This window comes from Juglans microcarpa x Juglans regia, chromosome 1S, assembly GCF_004785595.1.
Source record: "Juglans microcarpa x Juglans regia isolate MS1-56 chromosome 1S, Jm3101_v1.0, whole genome shotgun sequence".
NCBI lineage: Eukaryota > Viridiplantae > Streptophyta > Magnoliopsida > Fagales > Juglandaceae > Juglans > Juglans microcarpa x Juglans regia.
The window spans coordinates 12,037,964-12,057,581 of NC_054595.1; the positions used below are offsets into that span (position 1 = coordinate 12,037,964).

At 35.9% G+C, this 19,618-nt stretch overlaps 1 protein-coding gene across 1 annotated transcript; it reads right to left on the reverse strand.

Annotated features, from left to right (window-relative positions):
• Positions 1–18,349: 18,349 nt before the first annotated feature.
• Positions 18,350–18,730, reverse strand: LOC121247310. The gene has a single exon (XM_041145678.1). The coding sequence runs from the start codon at positions 18,728–18,730 to the stop codon at positions 18,350–18,352; it is 381 nt and encodes a 126-aa protein (XP_041001612.1).
• Between the last annotated feature and the right edge of the window lie 888 nt (positions 18,731–19,618).

Genomic DNA, 19,618 nt, shown 5'->3' on the forward strand with positions numbered 1-19,618 from the left:
TCCCAATCATGAGAAAAAACCCTCTTCATCCAGCCAGCTCATATTTCATCCAACCCGGTGAGGGAGCCTCTTCCTTATAGGTTCTAGAATTGTTAACTACTGAAAATTATGGGACCTGGGCAAGAACTATGCGTCGTTCACTCAACGTCAAGAACAAACTTGGCTTCCTTGATGGTAAAATCTCTAAACCTACTGACCCATCCGATCCTTTATTTGCTCCATGGGAGCGCTGCAATGATATGATCATAGCTTGGATTCAACATTCTGTTAGTTTTGAGCATAGATCTACCATTGCATATGCTGATACTGCTGCTAACGTTTGGAATGATCTTTGTGAGCGTTTCTCCATCAAAATGAACCATGCATCTTTCAACTCACAAAAACAATTTGATCCCTCGTTCAAGATGTTGACTTTGTGAGCATTTAGTACAACAAGATGAAATGCTAATGGGATGAACTTGAGATATATATGAGCCAATGCCTCTATGTACCTATGGATCAGTGAAGACTTTAACAGATTACCATCACCGGAGTAAAGTTATGTAGTTCTTAATGGGGTTTCAAGATTCTTATGACTCTATTCGAGCACAAATCATTCTCTATGACCCACTTCCCACTTTGAATCGTGTTCTATTCTTAATCCATCAAGAAGAACGACGCAGGCAGCTTCATTCCATCCCAACACCAGTTGCCAGGGTCACCAGAGGTCCCGATCCACATGCTCCGCTTACATCTCGAAAGGACAAGCTGTATTGTTCTCATTACAATACATCTGGTCACTCTTTAGAACAGTGTTTTAAGGCTAATCTCAATCTACCAATTTGCTCGCATTGTCGCATTCCCGGACACACCAAAGAAAAATGCTATAAAATCCATGGTTTCCCTCCAGGCCACAAAAACTCTTTCAAAACTAAATCCTTTGCTAACCATATTTTTCTTGAGCAGGAACAAGTCAGCAATGGTTCGCATATTACTCAAGAGCAATATAGCCGCCTCTTTGCTTTACTCAACACACAACAGAATGACAGGCCTTTTCCAGCTACTAATCACGTTCAAGCCACTTCATCAAATCCAAGCACACTTCCAATGTCTGGTATACCTTTTTGTTTATCGGCACAAACATACACCCTACCAAACTTACAGATGCACCATGGATCATTGACACGATCTGTAGCCCCAAATTTTTTACACATCTCACTGCATGAGTTGCTCATGTTATGCGGTCAAATTGCCAATTGGAACCACGGTCGCCGCCACTCACGTTGGAGATGTGCATCTCTCCACTCATTTAATCCTTAAGAATGTCCTTTATGTTCCAACATTCTCTTTTAATCTTATTTTTAACAAATCCTTGACTAAGAGTTCCAATTGTTGTTTAATTTTATTTTCAGATTCTTGTTACATCTAGGACCTTTCCTTTTGGATGATGACTAGGCGGGGGAGAATGCATGATGGCTTGTATCACCTTCAACATCAGCAACTTCATCCAACTGCTTTCTTTATACTCTCATTTTCAAACTTTGTTTTCTTCAAAACTTGTCAATACTGTTGTTATTACTAAGTTTGATGACTTCACTTCATGGCACTATCGGCTTGGACACAGTTCCATGACGCAACATATTTTGAATGACATTCATAAATCTGATGTTAAACTTTCGGCTAATCCAAATTTTCCATGTGATATTTGCCCCTTGCCAAACAGCACAAATTACATTTTCCAGACACCACAAGCAAAGCCACCAAAATATTTGATCTCATCTCTGTTGATATATGGGGTACCAATCCCACGTAAGCCCATGATGGCTCAAAGTATTTCTTAATCATTGTTGATCAATTTAGTAAATGCACATGAATTTATCTGTTGAAAGCAAAATCAAAAGCAAGAGGTGACCTTCGAGATTTTTATTCCCTTGTCAAAAACCAATTTAAAGCAAAATTAAAACCATCCGAACAGGTGATGGAGCAGAATTTCAAATGCCAACTTTCTACCAAACCATAGGCATTCTACACCAATTTACCTGCATCCAAACCCCACAACAAAATGCATTAACCTAACGAAAACTTCAGCACATTTTGAATGTAGCAAGAGCCTTAAAATTCCAATACGGTCTTCCCATGAAGTATTGGAACAAATTTATAGTAATAGTAGTCTATTTGATAAATTGAACACCAACTCCAAATCTGGAGTATAGATCCCCAATTGAAATTCTATACCACACCAAGCCTTCATACTCACACCTGAGTGTCTTTGGGTGCTTATATTTTGCATCAACACTTAGTCATGCTAGAGCTAAGTTTGATCCCCAAGCTCGAAAGTACTTATTCTTGGGGTATCCATATGGTGTTAAAGGATACAAGCTACTTGATCTAAACACCTACCAAATTTTTCTTTCCTAAGATGTAGTCTTTCATGAAGACACCTTCCCATTAAAAAAATCCACAAATACCACATTCGATCTTGCCAACATACATTTTCCAATACAACCCGAGCACTTTCCTGTCAAATCATTAACACAGGCTTCTGAAGAAGGCCTTAATCATTCCATAGAAAATTTCATATATTTTTTTATCCTACTGATGTCGAAGAAACAAACCCAATCTCCATTGACATGCCCTCCAACATGCTTTCTACCTCTTCTAATGTTATTTCTCCTCAGGTGATTCCACGCAGGTCGAATAGGACCAGAAGAACACATGCATACTTGCAGGACTTTCACTGTCAACAAGTTGTCGCACTCAAGTCCTCACAGTCGACATCCAAGCTACAAGGTTCCTCTCCTTCCATCTTGAAAAATTCAAAGGTCATTTTTCCTTTATCTACATCTCTCTCTTACAATTCTCTTTCACAAAACTTCAAAGCTTTCACTACTTCAATATCTCTGCACACTGAGCCCACATCTTACACTCAAGCCATTCAAAATCCAATTTGGTGTGAAGCAATGAAACAAGAGCTAGATGCACTTGAACATAATGAGACTTGGACCATTGTTGACTTACCTCTTGAAAAGAAAACAATTGATTACAAGTGGGTTTACAAGTATAAATTCAAGGCGGATGAGACAATAGAACGAGCTAAAGCTCGCTTAGTTGCAAAAGGATTTACACAGTGCGAGAGAATAGATTTTCCTGACACATTTTCTCCCGTTGCTAAATTAGTGTCCAATCGATGTCTCCTTGCAATAGCAACAATTAAAAGATGAGATCTTTAACAACTAGATGTGAATAACGTCTTTCTCTATGGCGAACTTTAAAAAGAAATTTACATGGGTCCACCTCCAGATCATCCATATGCAACCTCAAACAAAGTATGTAAGCTGTAGAAAAGCCTAGGTAGTGGAACGCCAAACTTTCATCCTATTTGATTGAGTTCGGGTTCATACAATCCAAAGCCGATTATAGCTTGTTTACTAAGTCCACAGGAACATTGTTTACAACACCTATGTAGATGATATAGTATTTTGATGAGTTCAGATATTCAAGCCACTGCTGCTGTAAAGAAATTTTTGGAGACAAAGTTTAAGATCAAAGATCTCGGAAGCCTCGAGTATTTTCTTGGCATGGAGGTGGGGCGCACAGAGGCAGGCAGGCATACAACTTTGTTAGCAAAAATATACGTTGGACATCCTCTCAGAAATAGGTTTGCTAGCATCAAAGCCGTCCAATTTAGCTATGGAACCTAATGCCAAGCTTAGAAAAGATGAAAGAGACATATTCGGTGATCCTGCCTTGTACCAAAGATTAGTTGGCAAACTCCTTTATCTTACAAACACTCGAACGAATTTGAGTCAAAGTGTACAGTTAAGCCAATTCATGGAAGCTCCTCGTGTCCCTCACTATAATGCAATTCTTAAAATCATCAGATATGTGAAAGGGACGGCGGGACAAGGCATATTCTTCTTTGCCAACTCCAAATTAGAACTTCTCGCTTACTCAGATGCAAGCTGGGCAAGTTGCCCCAACACAAGACGTTCGATTACTGGGTTTTATGTTTTCAGAGGGAATTTCCTTGTTTCATGAAAATCAAAAAAATAAATCATTGTGTCCAGATCATTTGCAGAGTCTAAATACAGAGCAATGACAACTGTGGTTTGTGAGCTTACATGGATTCGGTACTTCATTACTGACTTGCGCATTACCATCTCAAAACCTACAGTTCTATGTTGTGATAATTTAGCAGTCATTCATATTGTTGCGAACTCTGTTTTTCACGAACGAACAAAACACATTAAACTAGACTGTCATCTAGTTCATGATAAAATTGCAGAAGGGCAAGTCACAACAACTCATATCTTATCTCATCTTCAATTGGCAGACTTACTTACCAAGCCGCTCCACTCTCCTGCTTTCACCCGACTTTTATCCAAGATAGGAGTAATTAACATATACTTTCCATCTTGCGGGGGGATGTTGAAATTACTAGATGAAATTCCTTCCTCCAAACAAGAGTTTTACAGAAGATTCTAGAATGTAGTAGAATAATTTTTTTCTATTTTGTAGTTGTTACAATGAGCTATAATTACATTTTTTTTTTATTCTTCATTATTTACTTTTGTCTATAAATAGCAGAGCATGTTGTACGTTTAAATATGATAGAATCATCATTTTTCACCTCTATCATTTGTTATGTTATTCATTTTTTCCCTTCCTCTGTTCCACTTATATTAGAGTTAGGGTGGATTGGGAATCATAAGCAGTACTAGAGCACGAAATGGCGTATATAAAAAATAAATTAATAGCAATGGAGCAAAAACATAAGTCACAGCAAAAAATTATATAAATAAATAAAACTACAATTCTTGAATTGTTAATCCAACTCGAATGTTTTCCATACAAGGAAATGTCGATAACAAGCCTTAAAAGGAGATTAATTGAGTTGCAATGGCATTGCGATAGGTAGAATATTCACCTTCATTATATCGACGAGTAACTTCTTGTACCGTTTCAAGGGCTGTCTTGATCTCGCCCGCATCAAAGGACAGAAGAAATATAGATTGGCGCAGGCGAGCACAACCCATCTCGACATAACCCCCATTTGTATAAATTAAAAATTTGGCATAAACTCACAGACCCACCTGATCAAAACAATTTGGCATAAATTCACAAGACAGTCCCAGTTGAATTTTAGCACATTTCGGGGTTTTCCGACAGTGAAAGTGTGTTGCCAATGTTTTAGCACAAATGTCTCTCAAAAGACAGATTTTTCAAATCTTTTTTCTTTTAAAAAGAAGTAAGAAACCTCTAAGAATTCCATTGTATTGAAAAAATGTATTCATTCTCATCAGTTTAGAGTAAAAGAAAAGGATTTGAAAGTAAATCGAGTTTGATTTTTGAATTCACCTCAAAATGTAGCCAATGGGATGGGACCAGGAGCTTGAAATGTCCCTCTTGGCCTTTTTTCCCACTTTCTTTCAGATATCAATAATAGAAAAATTAATTTAACAAAAGTATTTTTTCAAAAAGAAGAGGAAATCTTCGCTAAAGTCACGGGAGGTGTTGCTCGTCTTGTAGACCCTTCATAACGGCAATGGTCACAAGCTCACGGAGATCATCATAGCACAACTATGGACAATATTGCGTTTACGGTTTGATATTAGCACTGTGGTTACTTTAGCTTTGCCCAAGAGAATATGCAAACAAGATGTCTAGTAACTCCGGTTGTTATTAGTGCCAAAAGCTCCCCAACGGTCCCGAGATTTAAGGACGATTTATGTTTGGGTTGCATGACATAAATGTCCTTTCGCTGTTCACCTTTGGACATCTTTAGGCTACATTTGAATGTTGAGTTGAGTTGAGATAATAAAATATTGTTAGAATATTATTTTTTAATATTATTATTATTTTAAGATTAGAAAAAGCTGAATTATTTATTAAATTTTGTATTGAAATTTGAAAAAATTATAATGATGAGTTGAGATGAGTTTGGTAACCAAACGTACCTCCAACCCAATTATTTCATTTTTTCCACTTTATTATTTCTAATGCTAATGTAACTCGCAACACACAAGTAATGCTATACATTATGGTTTGTACAAGTGTCATGTACTCCTTTTAAAAAATAGTGAAATTCATTATTAAAAAATTAATTTTTTCATATAGGGTCCATATTTACTCACTTGTTTTCGAAAAGAATGTACGGCACTTGCGTAACACATAACTGTAAATATTATTTCTCATAAATTTAACGTATCATATCAAATTATGTCATTTTATAAATTTATTAAAATATTTATGATAATCTTATTATGGTCACGGTTATTACTTTTTTATTTTGTTTGTTTGACTCAATCGTTCATCACTTTCTTATCTTATTCTATAGCATCGTAAAATTCATTAGCTATTAAATACTGTTGCAAAATTTTAATTTGTATTCACAAGTACACGAATCATATTGAAGTATAGTTTAGCAAGAGCGAGGTCGAACCCACATAAATTTTTACGAAACCAATCAAATATAAATCAAATAAATTCTAATGTAGTTGAGAAATTAGTTGAGAAATATGAGTTGTAAACTAAAATAAGAAATTAAGAACTAAACAATCGATTAATCAAAGCAAGAAATAATTAATTTAATAAAGTAATCACAACAAAAAGAACTAAAATAAATTCTAAAGATACATATTAATCTAGACAACGAAGAAACTATTAATCGAGAATGAACTAAGGTTTTGAAATCTACCTTATTAATTCATAATAATATATTTATGAGAATTGATTCTTCTCGAACATCTACATGAGAATCTAGAAATCAATCATATTATCATGAAAAATATCATCGTTGAAACCTTTTTTTAAGAAAATATCTAAAGAATGTTCTTCTTCACTCAGAGATATAAAATCAAATCATCACTTGTATTTGTTAAAACAAATCACAAAAGATATACAATTTTTTTAACAAAATTATAGATCAAGCTCTCAATTGATTAAGATTATTCTAAATCATGAAAAAAAATGATTGAATTCATATCAAGAACTCTATCTCCCTCAATTGATATGAAGTAAGAATAATATATCTTTGAACACATAAATAACTAAGGAAAAAAATCAATCTCATAAAAAATATTACTAATTTTTAATAAGGTTTCATCCTCAACCTTAGTGGGGAATTTAGCTAGACATGTTCATGAAAATAAACTCTAAAATCTGAACATAAATAAACATCAATACAATATTTAAAAGAAATTAAAGAAAAATAAAAATTACAATATTCTCAAAACATAAATATTGTTGCAAAATATGAGGTCAAACTCCAATTTTTTTCTTCAATCTAAACGAGCCCTCTGCAGCGCTGCTTGATCCTTTTCTTCTCCGTTCGGCGTGCCAGAATGTGTGATGAATCTAATAGTGAATGGAGAAGTAACCATTGTGGATTTAGAAAGTGTAATAGAAATGGATGAACCGATTGTAATTGAATTACTGTAAAAGGATAACAAAGTATTTCGAGGAACCCTAACCTCTAGGAATACAAGAGAATTCTTAACAAGCCTTTAGATGATCATCCCCAGACCCTCATTCCCGTACATATACTATTCGACATAAAATAGAGACTAACAACAAGCCAACAACAAAAGAAGGCCATGAGCCAGTTTCTACAAACAATAAAATAAGCCCACGGGCCACTAGGACAACTTAGTAACTCAATAGAGCAAAAGAAAACAATTTAGCTTAAGGCCCCTCAAGCCCAATTCAAGTTGATTGGGTTTATAACATTGTTCTCCCCTTAAAAAAAACCTTGTCCTCAAGGTTTAGAGCAGTGATGCACTCTTGGTTAACCAAAGTTCCTGTGTATATAATTATTGCTAGCAAGGTTCCTACCACTTGTGCTATGAACATCGATCTTGGTGGAATCTTCACGTTGGCCTGAAGGTTAGAGCTTGAGTCATGATGATGTATCCATACACCTTGAAGCACATGGTAGTAATGAAATGCTTGAGGTATATGTACCTCATAATGTACTCTATTATTATTGGAGAATAATTCAGAACAACATGCAAAGAAAGGAAAGGAAATAGTGGATGCTGAAGAATGAAGTCTGCCATTTCTATTTTCAGAAATCATTGACGTTTCCGTTTGTTATTTTGTATTTTTCCCTTTCTAAGTTGTATATAAAGGGTAGTAATGTCTTTCCATATAAAATAGGTAGTTAGAACATTCTTTAGTAACTATATATAAATACATGCTTGTAAACTTGCTATGGTATTAATTCAATACAGAGAGTTTTCTTCTCTTCATTCCAGAATTCCTCTTCTACAAATTCTCCTTGCATTTCCATTTCTTACATGGTACTAGAGCTCCCTCGATCCAATGGCAACCAATATTGAGGATGATGTTTCTAAACCCACCAATGAGAAGGCTTCCCCTGACCGATACCTCAATTTCTCAGACCCTTTCAACCCATTCCGAATTGAGAATGGTGATAACCTTGCTGTTGCATTGGTTTCTGACTTCTTAACTGCTGATAATTATGTTGGCTGGTCATGTGTTGTTAGCCGAGCTCTTCGTGTGAAGAACAAACTCGGATTCATCAATGGCACCATTCTTAAACCCACTGATTCCTCGGATCCCCTTATTAAAGTTTGGGAGAGATGCAATGATTTAGTTGTTTCTTGGTTACAGAACTCTATAAGTGCCTTTGTGAAATCAAGTCCTGCTTTAGTTGATGATTCCAGAATATTGTGGATGGAACTTAAGGATCATTTTACTCAACAAAAAGGTCCTCGTATTTTTCAACTTAAACGAGATTTAGCTAATTTATCACAAAACCAAGATCCTGTCACCATTTATTTTGGTCATCTCAAAGGTTTATGGGATGAGCTTGCCATATATGACCCTCTTCCCAATTGTGATTGTGGAAAATTAAAAGTTCTTCATCATCGTTACGATTATAATTGTGTTATTCAATTCCTCATGGGATTGTTTGAATCTTACTCAAACACAAGAGACCAGATCATACTTCTTGATCCTTTACCACCCCTTAACCGAGTTTTCTCTATGGTTAAACAACAAGAACACCAACACTAGTTGATTTCCACCTCTACCCCATTTGATCTTATGGCCATGATGGCCAGACCTACCTACAATCCCACCAAAACTCATGCCAAGTTCACCAACTCTGATCACTAGAAAAACAATCGACTATATTACTCCCATTGCAAGATTCCAAGTCATTATCTTGATAATTGTTTTACGATTGGTAATGCTGAACCTCCATTGTGTACACATTGTCACATGACTGGCCACAGTGTTGACAAATGTTACAAATTAAAAGGCTATCCTCTTGGACACAAGCTCCATGGAAAACCAGAAGTTTTGTAGCAGCTGCCACTCACTCTCATGCTCTTCCAGAGGATAATCATGAGGATGAACCAACTGAATCTATGACACTTACCAAGAGCCAATATCATCAACTTGTTGCTCTTTTACATCCCATGGAAACCAGCTCACCCATGGCTTCTCTTTCTGTTGCTCAACCATCTCCCTCTTCATCTTCTAATCATGTTAGCACTTCTTGAATTTCTGGTATGGCCACTTGTGCTTCCACACACACACAACAATTTCATCACTCACACACCTCATCTTGGATCATTGACACAGGTGCAACAGATCATATGATCTGTTGTACCTCACATCCATAACGACAATTGTTTGTACCAAGTTAAGTTACCTAATGGAGAAACAATTCCTGTTACCCATACTGGTGTTGTGAGACTCTCTGAGAACTTAGTGCTACATCATGTCTTGTGTGTACCCTCCTTTCATTTTAATTTACTTTCTGTCAAACAACTTGCCCAACATAATTCGTGTTGCCTCATATTTCTGTCCAATTCTTATTTTCTATAAGACTTAGTATCTTGGACAACGATTGGGATGGGTGAAGTTAGAGTAGGACTTTATCATCTACTTAGCTCACGGGTGTCACCTTCAGCTCTCACTGATGCTTGGCCTATTTTCATGCACAAAGATCACTTCCCTTCTGCTTCTACTACTCACACAGCTTCTCTTTATGATTTGTAGTATTATCGACTTTGTCACATTTCCCCTTCCAGATTAGTTTTAATCATTGACCCCATTGTAACAAACAATCTGAGATTTCATAATCAAATGCCATGTTCTGTTTGTCCATTAGCCAAACAGCATCATCTCCCTTTTTCACACTCTGAATATTCATCTTTGCATGCTTTTGATATTGTGCATTGTGATATTTGGGGTCCCAACTCCACCATGGCTGTTGATGGTTCTCGTTTCTTTCTCACAATTGTCGATGATTTCTCTAAAACAACTTGGATTTATATGCTTCAAAATAAATATGAAACCCAGGCTTGTATTGTCACTTTTTGCAATCTAATTGAAACACAATTTCAGAAAAAAGTTAAGATACTTAGGAGTGACAATGGTTCTGAATTCAAAATGAGAGATTTCTATCAAACCAAAGGCATTATACACCAAAGAAGTTGTGTAGAAACACCCCAACAAAACGAGACAGTAGAAAGAAAACATCAACACATCATGAATGAGGCTCGTGCCTTAAGATTCCAATCAAATCTTCCTCTCAAATTTTGGACTGACTGTGTTCTAACAGTAGTTTACCTTATTAATAGAACCCCCGCCCCTCTTCTCCATAATAAAACCCCTTGAAACCTTCTTCCATACCCCACCCCATTATCAACATTTAAAAGTTTTTGGATGCCTTGCTTATGCCTCTACATTATCGCATGGGAGGAAGAAATTTGATCCCCGAGGTAGAGAGTGTGTCTTCTGAGGCTACCCTTTTAGAGTAAAAGCATATAAATTATTGGATTTACAAATTGAGCAAGTTTTCCTCTCCCGAGATGTCCAATTTCATGAAACCATTTTTCCCTTTTATTCCCACAAACCCAACACAGAATCTCCTTCTCTATCCTTACACCCTCCCCCCTTCTCACTATGCCACATCCCATTCTTTATTTTCATCACCAACAGCATAATTCTCCTCCTCCCATCACTCAACCATTACCTGCTACAATTCTTCCTGAGGACCTCAACTCCTACTCCCAAAACTCTTCTCCCATCACTCAACCATCACCTGCTACAATTCTTCTCGATGACCTCAACTCCTACTCTCAAAACTCTCCTCCCTCTCCACCTGTTTCTTCAACCTCCCCTATCCTATCTCGCAGGTCCACTAGAAAGAAGCTCATATCTTCATCAGGTATAGCTTTTCCATTGCATTATGCATTTTCTTATAATTCTTTTTCACCTCCATATCAAGCTTTTTCCACCATTATTTCCACTCACATTGAACCACAAACTTATAAACAAGCCATTAAAGACCCGAGTTGGTGTCAAGCCATGGACAATGAGCTGGCTGCCTTGGAAGCAAATCACACTTGGGAACTCACTGATTTACCACCTGGAAAAGTACCTATTGCATGTAAGTACGTCTACAAAATTAAGTACAATTATGATGGGAGTGTTGAAAGGCTGAAGGCAAGATTAGTAGCTAAAGGCTATATTCAACTTGAGGGGGTTGATTACCAAGAGACGTTCTCTCCTGTTGCAAAAATGTTCACAGTGAGATGTCTCTTAGCTATTACATCAATTAAAGGTTAGCACTTACATCAATTTGATGTAAATAATGCATTCCTACATGGGGATTTACATGAAGATATTTATATAAACAAGCCTCTCGGTTACAATAGAGGTTCTCCCAACCAAGTTTGCAAGTTACTCAAAAGCTTGTATGGCCTCAAAAAAGCATCAAGGCAGTGGTATTCTAAACTCTTGAATGCCTTAATTGAATCTGGTTTCTCTCAATCAAAGGCTGATTATAGCCTTTTCACCCGAGACACAAATGGCATCTTTGTTGCTTTACTTGTGTATGTTGATGACATACTTGTAGCAAGTAATGATCTCACTACTGTAAATGATTTAAAGGCCCTTATGCACAACAAGTTTCAAATAAAGGATCTTGGCCCATTGAGGTACTTTCTTGGCATAGAGATTGCACGATCCTCTAAAGAAATATATTTCTATCAGAGGAAGTATACACTGGACATCTTGGCAGATTCGGGTACCTTGGGCAGCACCCCCACTAAGGTTCCTATGGAACAAAACCTCAAACTCACTAAGTCCATAGATACTCCATTATCAGACCCTAGTGTTTACAAAAGAATGGTTGGTCGCTTATTGTGCCTCACTATCTCTTGGCCTGACATATGTTTTAGTGTTCAAACTTTAAGCCAATTCATGGCTAACCCTACTGATACACATCTCCTGGCAGCTCAGAAAGTTCTCAAATACCTTAAAGGTGCCCCTAGTCAAGGTCTCCTTCTCCCTAGTTCTTCCTCATTCCAACTTGAGGCCTACTGTGATTCAGACTGGGCTTCTTGCCCAGGCACTAGAAGATCCGTAAGTGGCTATTGCATCTCTCTTGGCTCTTCCCTGATCTCTTGGAAGTCCAAGAAACAATTGGTTGTTTCACGTTCATCGGCAGAGGCAGAGTATCCCTCAATGGTTGTTGCTTGCTCTAAGTTAACATGATTACGATTCATCTTATCCACCCTTCAAGTTCTTCATCCCCAAGCAGCTTTCCTTCACTGTGATAACCAAGTTACCCTCCACATCGCTGCGAACCCTGTCTTCCACGAAAGAACCAAACATATCGAGCTCGATTGCCACTTAATTCGTGACACAATCAAAGAGGGTAGCATCTGCACTCGTTATGTTCCTAGCTCTCATCAAATTGCCGACACTATGACAAAAGCCTTGTCCTCAAAAGTTCTCAACACTCATTTATCCAAGATGGGAGTTGTAAATCTTTACGCTCTATCTTGCGATGGGGTATTGGAGAATAATTCAGAACAACATGCAAAGAAAGGAAAGGAAATCGTGAATGTTGAAGAATGAAGTCTGTCATTTCTGTTTTCAGAAATCATTGACATTTTCGTTAGTTATTTTGTCTTTTTCTCTTGCTGAGCTATATATAAAGGGTAGTAATGTCTTTCAATATAAAATAGGTAGTTAGAATATTCTTTAGTAACTGTATATAAATACATGTTTGTAAACTTGCTACGGTATTAATTCAATATAGAGAGTTTTCTTCTCTTCATTCCAGAATTCCTCTTCTACAAATTCTCCTTGCATTTCCATTTCTTACAGTTATAATATTCAACCCAGGCATTTGGTTTGTAGTGGCAGCAATGATACCAATTGGGAGAGTGAAGAAATTGGCAGTGCCACAAGCTAGCAGGACCACCCACCAAGGCAATTGGGTGAATCAATGTAATGCATGCAAGCATACATTAAAAGAATAATGTTCAACACAAGGATGACAATAAACCACCACGTAGGAGCTGATTTGTACTTCTTCATAAGTTTGGTATGTATATCTTCCTTTTTACTCCCTCCAAAGACACTTTTACTTTGCTCCCATAAATCACATCCACTAAATAGCAAAACGTGCACCATATTTGCAGTAAGTGTAGCAAGAACCAGTTGACTATTGCATGAGTATGCAGCAGAAGAAATGAGTGCTGAAAGCACATCTTGTAGGTTGTCAAAAATCAAAACCTTGCAGCTTGCAGTTGCATGCCTTTCAAGGGCAGAAACACGAGACTTGTAAATTGATATATTTTTTTACATCACATCTTTCCTCTCCATGTCTTCTTTCCTTGGGAACCCACCACCCATGACTGCCATGTTAACCCCAGTGCATGTATCAACAACTTCAGTCATAGCAACAACATCTTTAAGTAGAGGAAATGTAGCATCCACCCTCATGTTTCTTGGTGTTAAGAATCCAAGAGTATATTTTATCATTTCTTCAACCCTTATCTTGTATACATAGCCCCTATAAATAACGTGCACATCATGATAGAGCAATAAGTTCTCTACAATTTTAAAACCCATGTTCCCACTATCTTGGAGTTTCCTAAAGGCCCACTCTTGTGGAGCAACTTGAAGTAACAGCTTGGGGTATTGATAAACAAAATTAATGGTATCGAAAGTCTTTTCCAAATGGTCACGAATCGGACCCAAAAACTTCTTCCCACACACAGTCAACTGCACATGTGAAATGCCATCATCAATTCCACCAATAATTTTGAAAAAAAGTTTTAGACCATGAATAGCATTCCAAGATCCCACATATCTATAAGGCATTTTCTCAAACAAATCTCTAGCATCACCTAAACACCCATATTCTTTTCTAAACCCAAAATTCATCCATGAGACTCACTAGAAGACAAGCAAATCGACTCCTACAACACACCCCACTAACCACGAAAAATTCAAGGGAATATAGATGAGTGCAACAAAAGTATCACAATGACTCACCTCTTTGATTCCACTTTGTTTTAAGCGATAATGTTTTTCTTCCATTTTCTTTTTAGACTTTGTAGACATGGTCTCTTCTTGAATCTTGAAGGTTAGACTTTAAACCACAACTATTCAAATGATTTGGTAGTGCCTCTCCTAAATGTTGTTGCCAGTTTTGTTAGATCGTGGCTTCTAATACAAGTCATACTACAACTGTCTCTGTCGTCAGGTTCACACTAGCAGATGACACTTGCGGTTGATGTTCTAGAGTTCTTTTCACACTAGCTACACAACCCCCACATGTCATTCCCTCTTTCACCTTGTCTTCTTTCATGGCTACAGAACTGAGGTCCACAAAAAAAAAAAATAATAATTGAGGAGATCACATATTCACCCAACATTACAGGCCTAACGACAGTGCCAATGATCAAACTTACGGCAACCCAGAATTTCTTTTTATGGTGGCTGGGGTTCCGATCGAGAGGGTTCCACTGAAACAGGGGTTGGCGTCGATTTTGAGGGGGACCAGGCCATACGACGGATGCAAACTAGACATTGAAGCAAAAAATCAGTGGTTGTTGGGAAATAAGGGTCATGGAGTTGGTGGATTTGAGAGTACAAGTGGTAGGTGCAAGCCTCGTAGATTTTGGATGGATTTCCATTGGAAATGCCAAACTAGGCATGGCCCATTGTTTGGGATTCCTTCTATGGTAAGATTTGCTTGGCAACAACAGATATTTTGGTGAGACTCGTATATGATGGTGTGTTGATTTCAACATGGTTGTGCTGCCATACGTTCACGCAAGAGTTGATTTCTATCTTGAACACTGGGTCTCCTGCTCCGGTCTCCTCCTGAAGAGTGGCGATGACATTGCTCGAATGGTAGAGGTTGGACTTAAAGTCCTGTGCAAACAGTGATTCTGACGAAGCCGAAAGAGCCAGATTTGCCGACAACAAGAAGCCTTCTGAGGTTTGTTCTAAAAAATATATACAACCGGACTTAATCAGACCAATTTCACCTGTCAGTATAGGATTTTTGTAATTGGAAAAAAGTTAACAACGGAAAAGACTATGCCTTTTTATGTGACGTGGGTGAAGACTTGTTCACCACATAATGTTGTTATCAAAATTTGTCAAAATTTTATCAACAAATTGCAGCATATTGACAAGTGATGCATCGACAAACAACATAACAAATTTTGAAGAATAAGGTCAAGGATATAATGACGCAAATGATATGTGAGGTGAGTGGAATGGTTTGCATGCCGGCTCTAATTTTACATGATTGCCCATATGTATATTACGTATACTGCTTAGAGCATTGATAATGGCTTATGTATTTTCATATTTACATAATATCTTTCTAAATTGGTCTATATTGGATTATGCATCTTTAAAATTTTGCATAGTTATGAATAATATTTTTTCAAATGTGAAGAAATACTATTCACTCTCCAAATATTATTTTACTGTTTTTTTTCTCTCCTACCCATTAAAATCAACTTTGTGAAATATGTATTAAGATGATTTTGATATATGAAATTTATATTAAGTTGATGATACAAAGTTTTTTTTAGTACATATTAATATTTATTGATAAAATTAGTAATTTTGATATATGAAATTGATAACATTTAGATATATGGAATTGATATTTTTGAGCATATGGTGCTAATTGTAAAATATATAAAAATAATAATTTTAAGAAAAAAATAAAAAATAAAAAAATTTATTATTATCTGGTTCAACGATGCATAATTCAATGTGAGTTTTTTTTTTATATGCAAAATAAATTATCAAAAGATGTGATTTTGAAAAGCATATAGAAAAACAAATGCTAGTGCTCGCCCATAGGCTGCAATTAACTCTAGTTGCAACCTCAAAGTGGGTTATCCCTATTCACCAGTTTTTCTCCAAGGTACCTTTCATTTTTAATAATATTGAGACTACCTATAAATGTAACGATGAATTTTGTGTTGCTCAAATAAGTAAATTCAAATAAGTAAAACTACCAAGTCGATTGCAACTTATGAAGTTCATACTAGTACAAGACTTAATCAAATTAGAACATTACAACGCGCCAGAGATATAAGATGATGTCTCCATTTTTAGTCAATTTATAGTTTGATAAGAATGTTTGGTTCAACTTGTTCAGTTCTAAAATATATTATTGATGAATGAAGTTCTTATAGCCAACGTGAAGATGCTTCCTCGACTTTTGACACGATAATATCATATGAATTTATATTTATCTTGCACTTGATGAAGGGAATTATAGGGATTACTAATGGTTTTTGTCAATGTTTACAACAACAATCTTAGGACATTTTGAATGTTGTGAATTTGGTCTCATATACAAAAACTCTTATTCAAAAAGTGAGAGACATTTGTTGGAATACATTATTTGAAAATTATTATTTTGTAAAGGCCACGAGATTGAAATCTCTAATATGAATGCTTATTTTACTAATGGTTGCAATCATCGTAATCTAGACGAAATGACAATCAAGCATCATTATAGATTGGACATATTTACTGCTACTATAGACTCTCAGATGCAAGACTCTCAGATACATTTAGTGAAAAGCTAATGGAGCTTCTTGTGCTTAGTTCTTCTCTAGATCCCAAATACTTATCAATCGTTTAATATTGACAATACATGTGGTCTTATAGATAAGTTTTATCCAGAAGATTTTACTAAACAAGATAAAGGTCAACTAAGTTTTATGTCATATTTGTTATTATATTAGTTTTTACATGTAGCTTGACTCTTAAATTAGATTTCTAGTTTGGTCCTGGATCCATCAATCAATTATAGAGGTCATATAATAGAAAGATGTAGGTTCAAACACCACCTTTTATAATAAATCAATGCTAAGTATAATCTATAGACAGAGTACAAAGCCGTAAATAAGAACATATGGACAGACGTTTGGTTTCCTTTGGGTCAGCCCATGGCCATACAATTACTATCATCTTACCACCATTTGGACACAATGGATGAAAGTTAAGAAGTGGATGACAAGGAAGAAGTGGTGGCAAATTGGCAATTGTTGAAGATACATAAGAGGAAGTCGAGGATTAATCATTCTGAGTTTTTTCATTTGATTTAAATATCTAATCACATAATCCTTCATTTAAAAGAGCATAGTAAAAATAATCATATATGTATCACTTTTTTTTTTTTTTATATATATATATATATAAAGCAATGATAATTCATGTGGATAGACAAATTTGAATAACTCATATTAAGGAAGCTAATTTCCACAAAAAAAAAATTTCCCTTGGTTCTAGACTTGGGTATGATTATTTTTTTTTTCTTTTACTTCTTGGAGGGGATATTTGAGTCTTCTTGCTGCCAAGCCTATAGCGGGAAGGCAAGCCCAGCCTACCGCTTTGACTTACAATACTTACCGCCCAAGGATCCATAAGAGCATGGTTTCAATAAGAGAACATTACTACTCGCAAGAGGATAATGCCCATAGATGAATGTAGTTATCCTGAGATGAATAACTCCTATAAATAAGAGTTGTTATCTTCTCCTCTTTCATTAAAGTATAATTAGAGATAAATGCATGGTATTAATAGTTATCGACTCTCTTTGACACGTTTCTGCATCTCTTTAAATAGTACTTGAAGGTAACAAATATTTCTCTAAACTTCTTGAAATATTTTATATTGAGACGACTTATCTCTATTAAGTATCGGAATTTAACCCAAATATCCAATGCCTCCAATGTATTCATTGCAGGTCGTTCGAGTGAATGGCGGTGAACCACGTACGTTCTTTACACTTCTAATACTATTTCGTAAGCACAAAGTATTATTATCCATCGGAAGGCTAATTTACCCGATTCAGATTTCGATGACGTTGAAAATTCGAGCACGCACTAAATTATTCATGGTAAAATTTTCTAATTATTCATTCAATTCCTCTTCTAGGATCAAATAATCTTTCCAAAATTTAATATATAATGAAAAAACAAATGATGCGAAATGTGTAAGCAAAAATCGCGGCTTGGTCTTCATTCCGATCATCATTTGATTCCTGTACCTAGGTCAACTCGTCGGCTCCATCGACCTCGACGCCGGCGCGCTGCACTGAATCGAACAGCGGGAGCACCATCCTGCGGAGGAAGACAGGGCGGGAGAGCTCTTCGTGGAGATCGACGGTGACGGTGGATACGCCGATCTCACGGAGGCCGAGGGCTAGCTTGTAGCCGATGCGGGCGGCGACCTTGGAGTCCCAGAAGCGATGGTTCTGGCGTGGGAAGCGGTTGAGCCAGGCGCGGTATTGCGGGAGGAGCTCTTGCTCGGAAGAGGAGGCCATGGCGATGATGGAATCGGTGCTTGGGTGAGTCACCTGGGCCGTCAGTTTCCGGCAAGAGATTACAAGCCGGAGCAGGTGGCTGTGGTTATGAAGTTTGGCGCACATTTCAGAGATGAACAGAGAGAGGAGGGAGCTATTTTAGAACTGTAGGAATGGGAGGGAGCTAGCGAGAAAAGAATAACGGGAGGCTTAATATCTTTTTAAGAGTAAAAACAAGTAAATGTAATTTGTGTAGGGCGTGAGACGAGGAATAGCAGTGATTGAGAATAGTTTTTTATTTTATTAATATGATAAATTTAATTTATTAAAAAAATTTAAAATTAAAATCTATTGTAAATTAAGCAATTAGAAATTCGACATCTATGCAATATATTTTATAATATATTTTAAAGTGATGATATTTTTATAAACTAATGTTATTTTTATAAAATGTATATTTATCATTTTTCATAAAAAAATTAAATTTTTTAAATTTTAAAATAATAATAATATTCAAAAAATAATATTTTATTCACATCATCTAAAACCAATCCCTTTAATCATTCCTAAAGTCTCATCATTGTGTCAATAGAATGCAACCAATGGCTTTCAAGTTGAAGATATCCAAATTAGAGTATATTCGTTGGCTTGGTTAAATTCATCTTTAAAATTTAGTCAATATCATACTTTTTTACATTTATCTATTCTATTTAAATTTAACCTCCACATTGAATTATCTATTCACATTCTATATAATAATAAAATATTATTAATTTAATAATTTTGTTATTTAATTTATTTTTATCACATTTTGTATCTCTCTCAATTAAATATTAATAATAAAAAATCATATTTTCAAAAGTTTGCTAATAATAAAAAATATTTAATTAAACTCATTTAAAATTCTACCTAAATTTTTTAATTACAAACTAAATAGTATTTTTACTTGGAATGAAAAATTAATATTTTAATATTTGTTTGAAGTGAGAAATTAATATTTTAATATTTGATGAA

Excerpts from the sequence above, each read along its gene's own strand:
- LOC121247310 (XM_041145678.1), bottom strand. The coding sequence starts at position 18,730 with ATGTGCGCCAAACTTCATAACCACAGCCACCTGCTCCGGCTTGTAATC.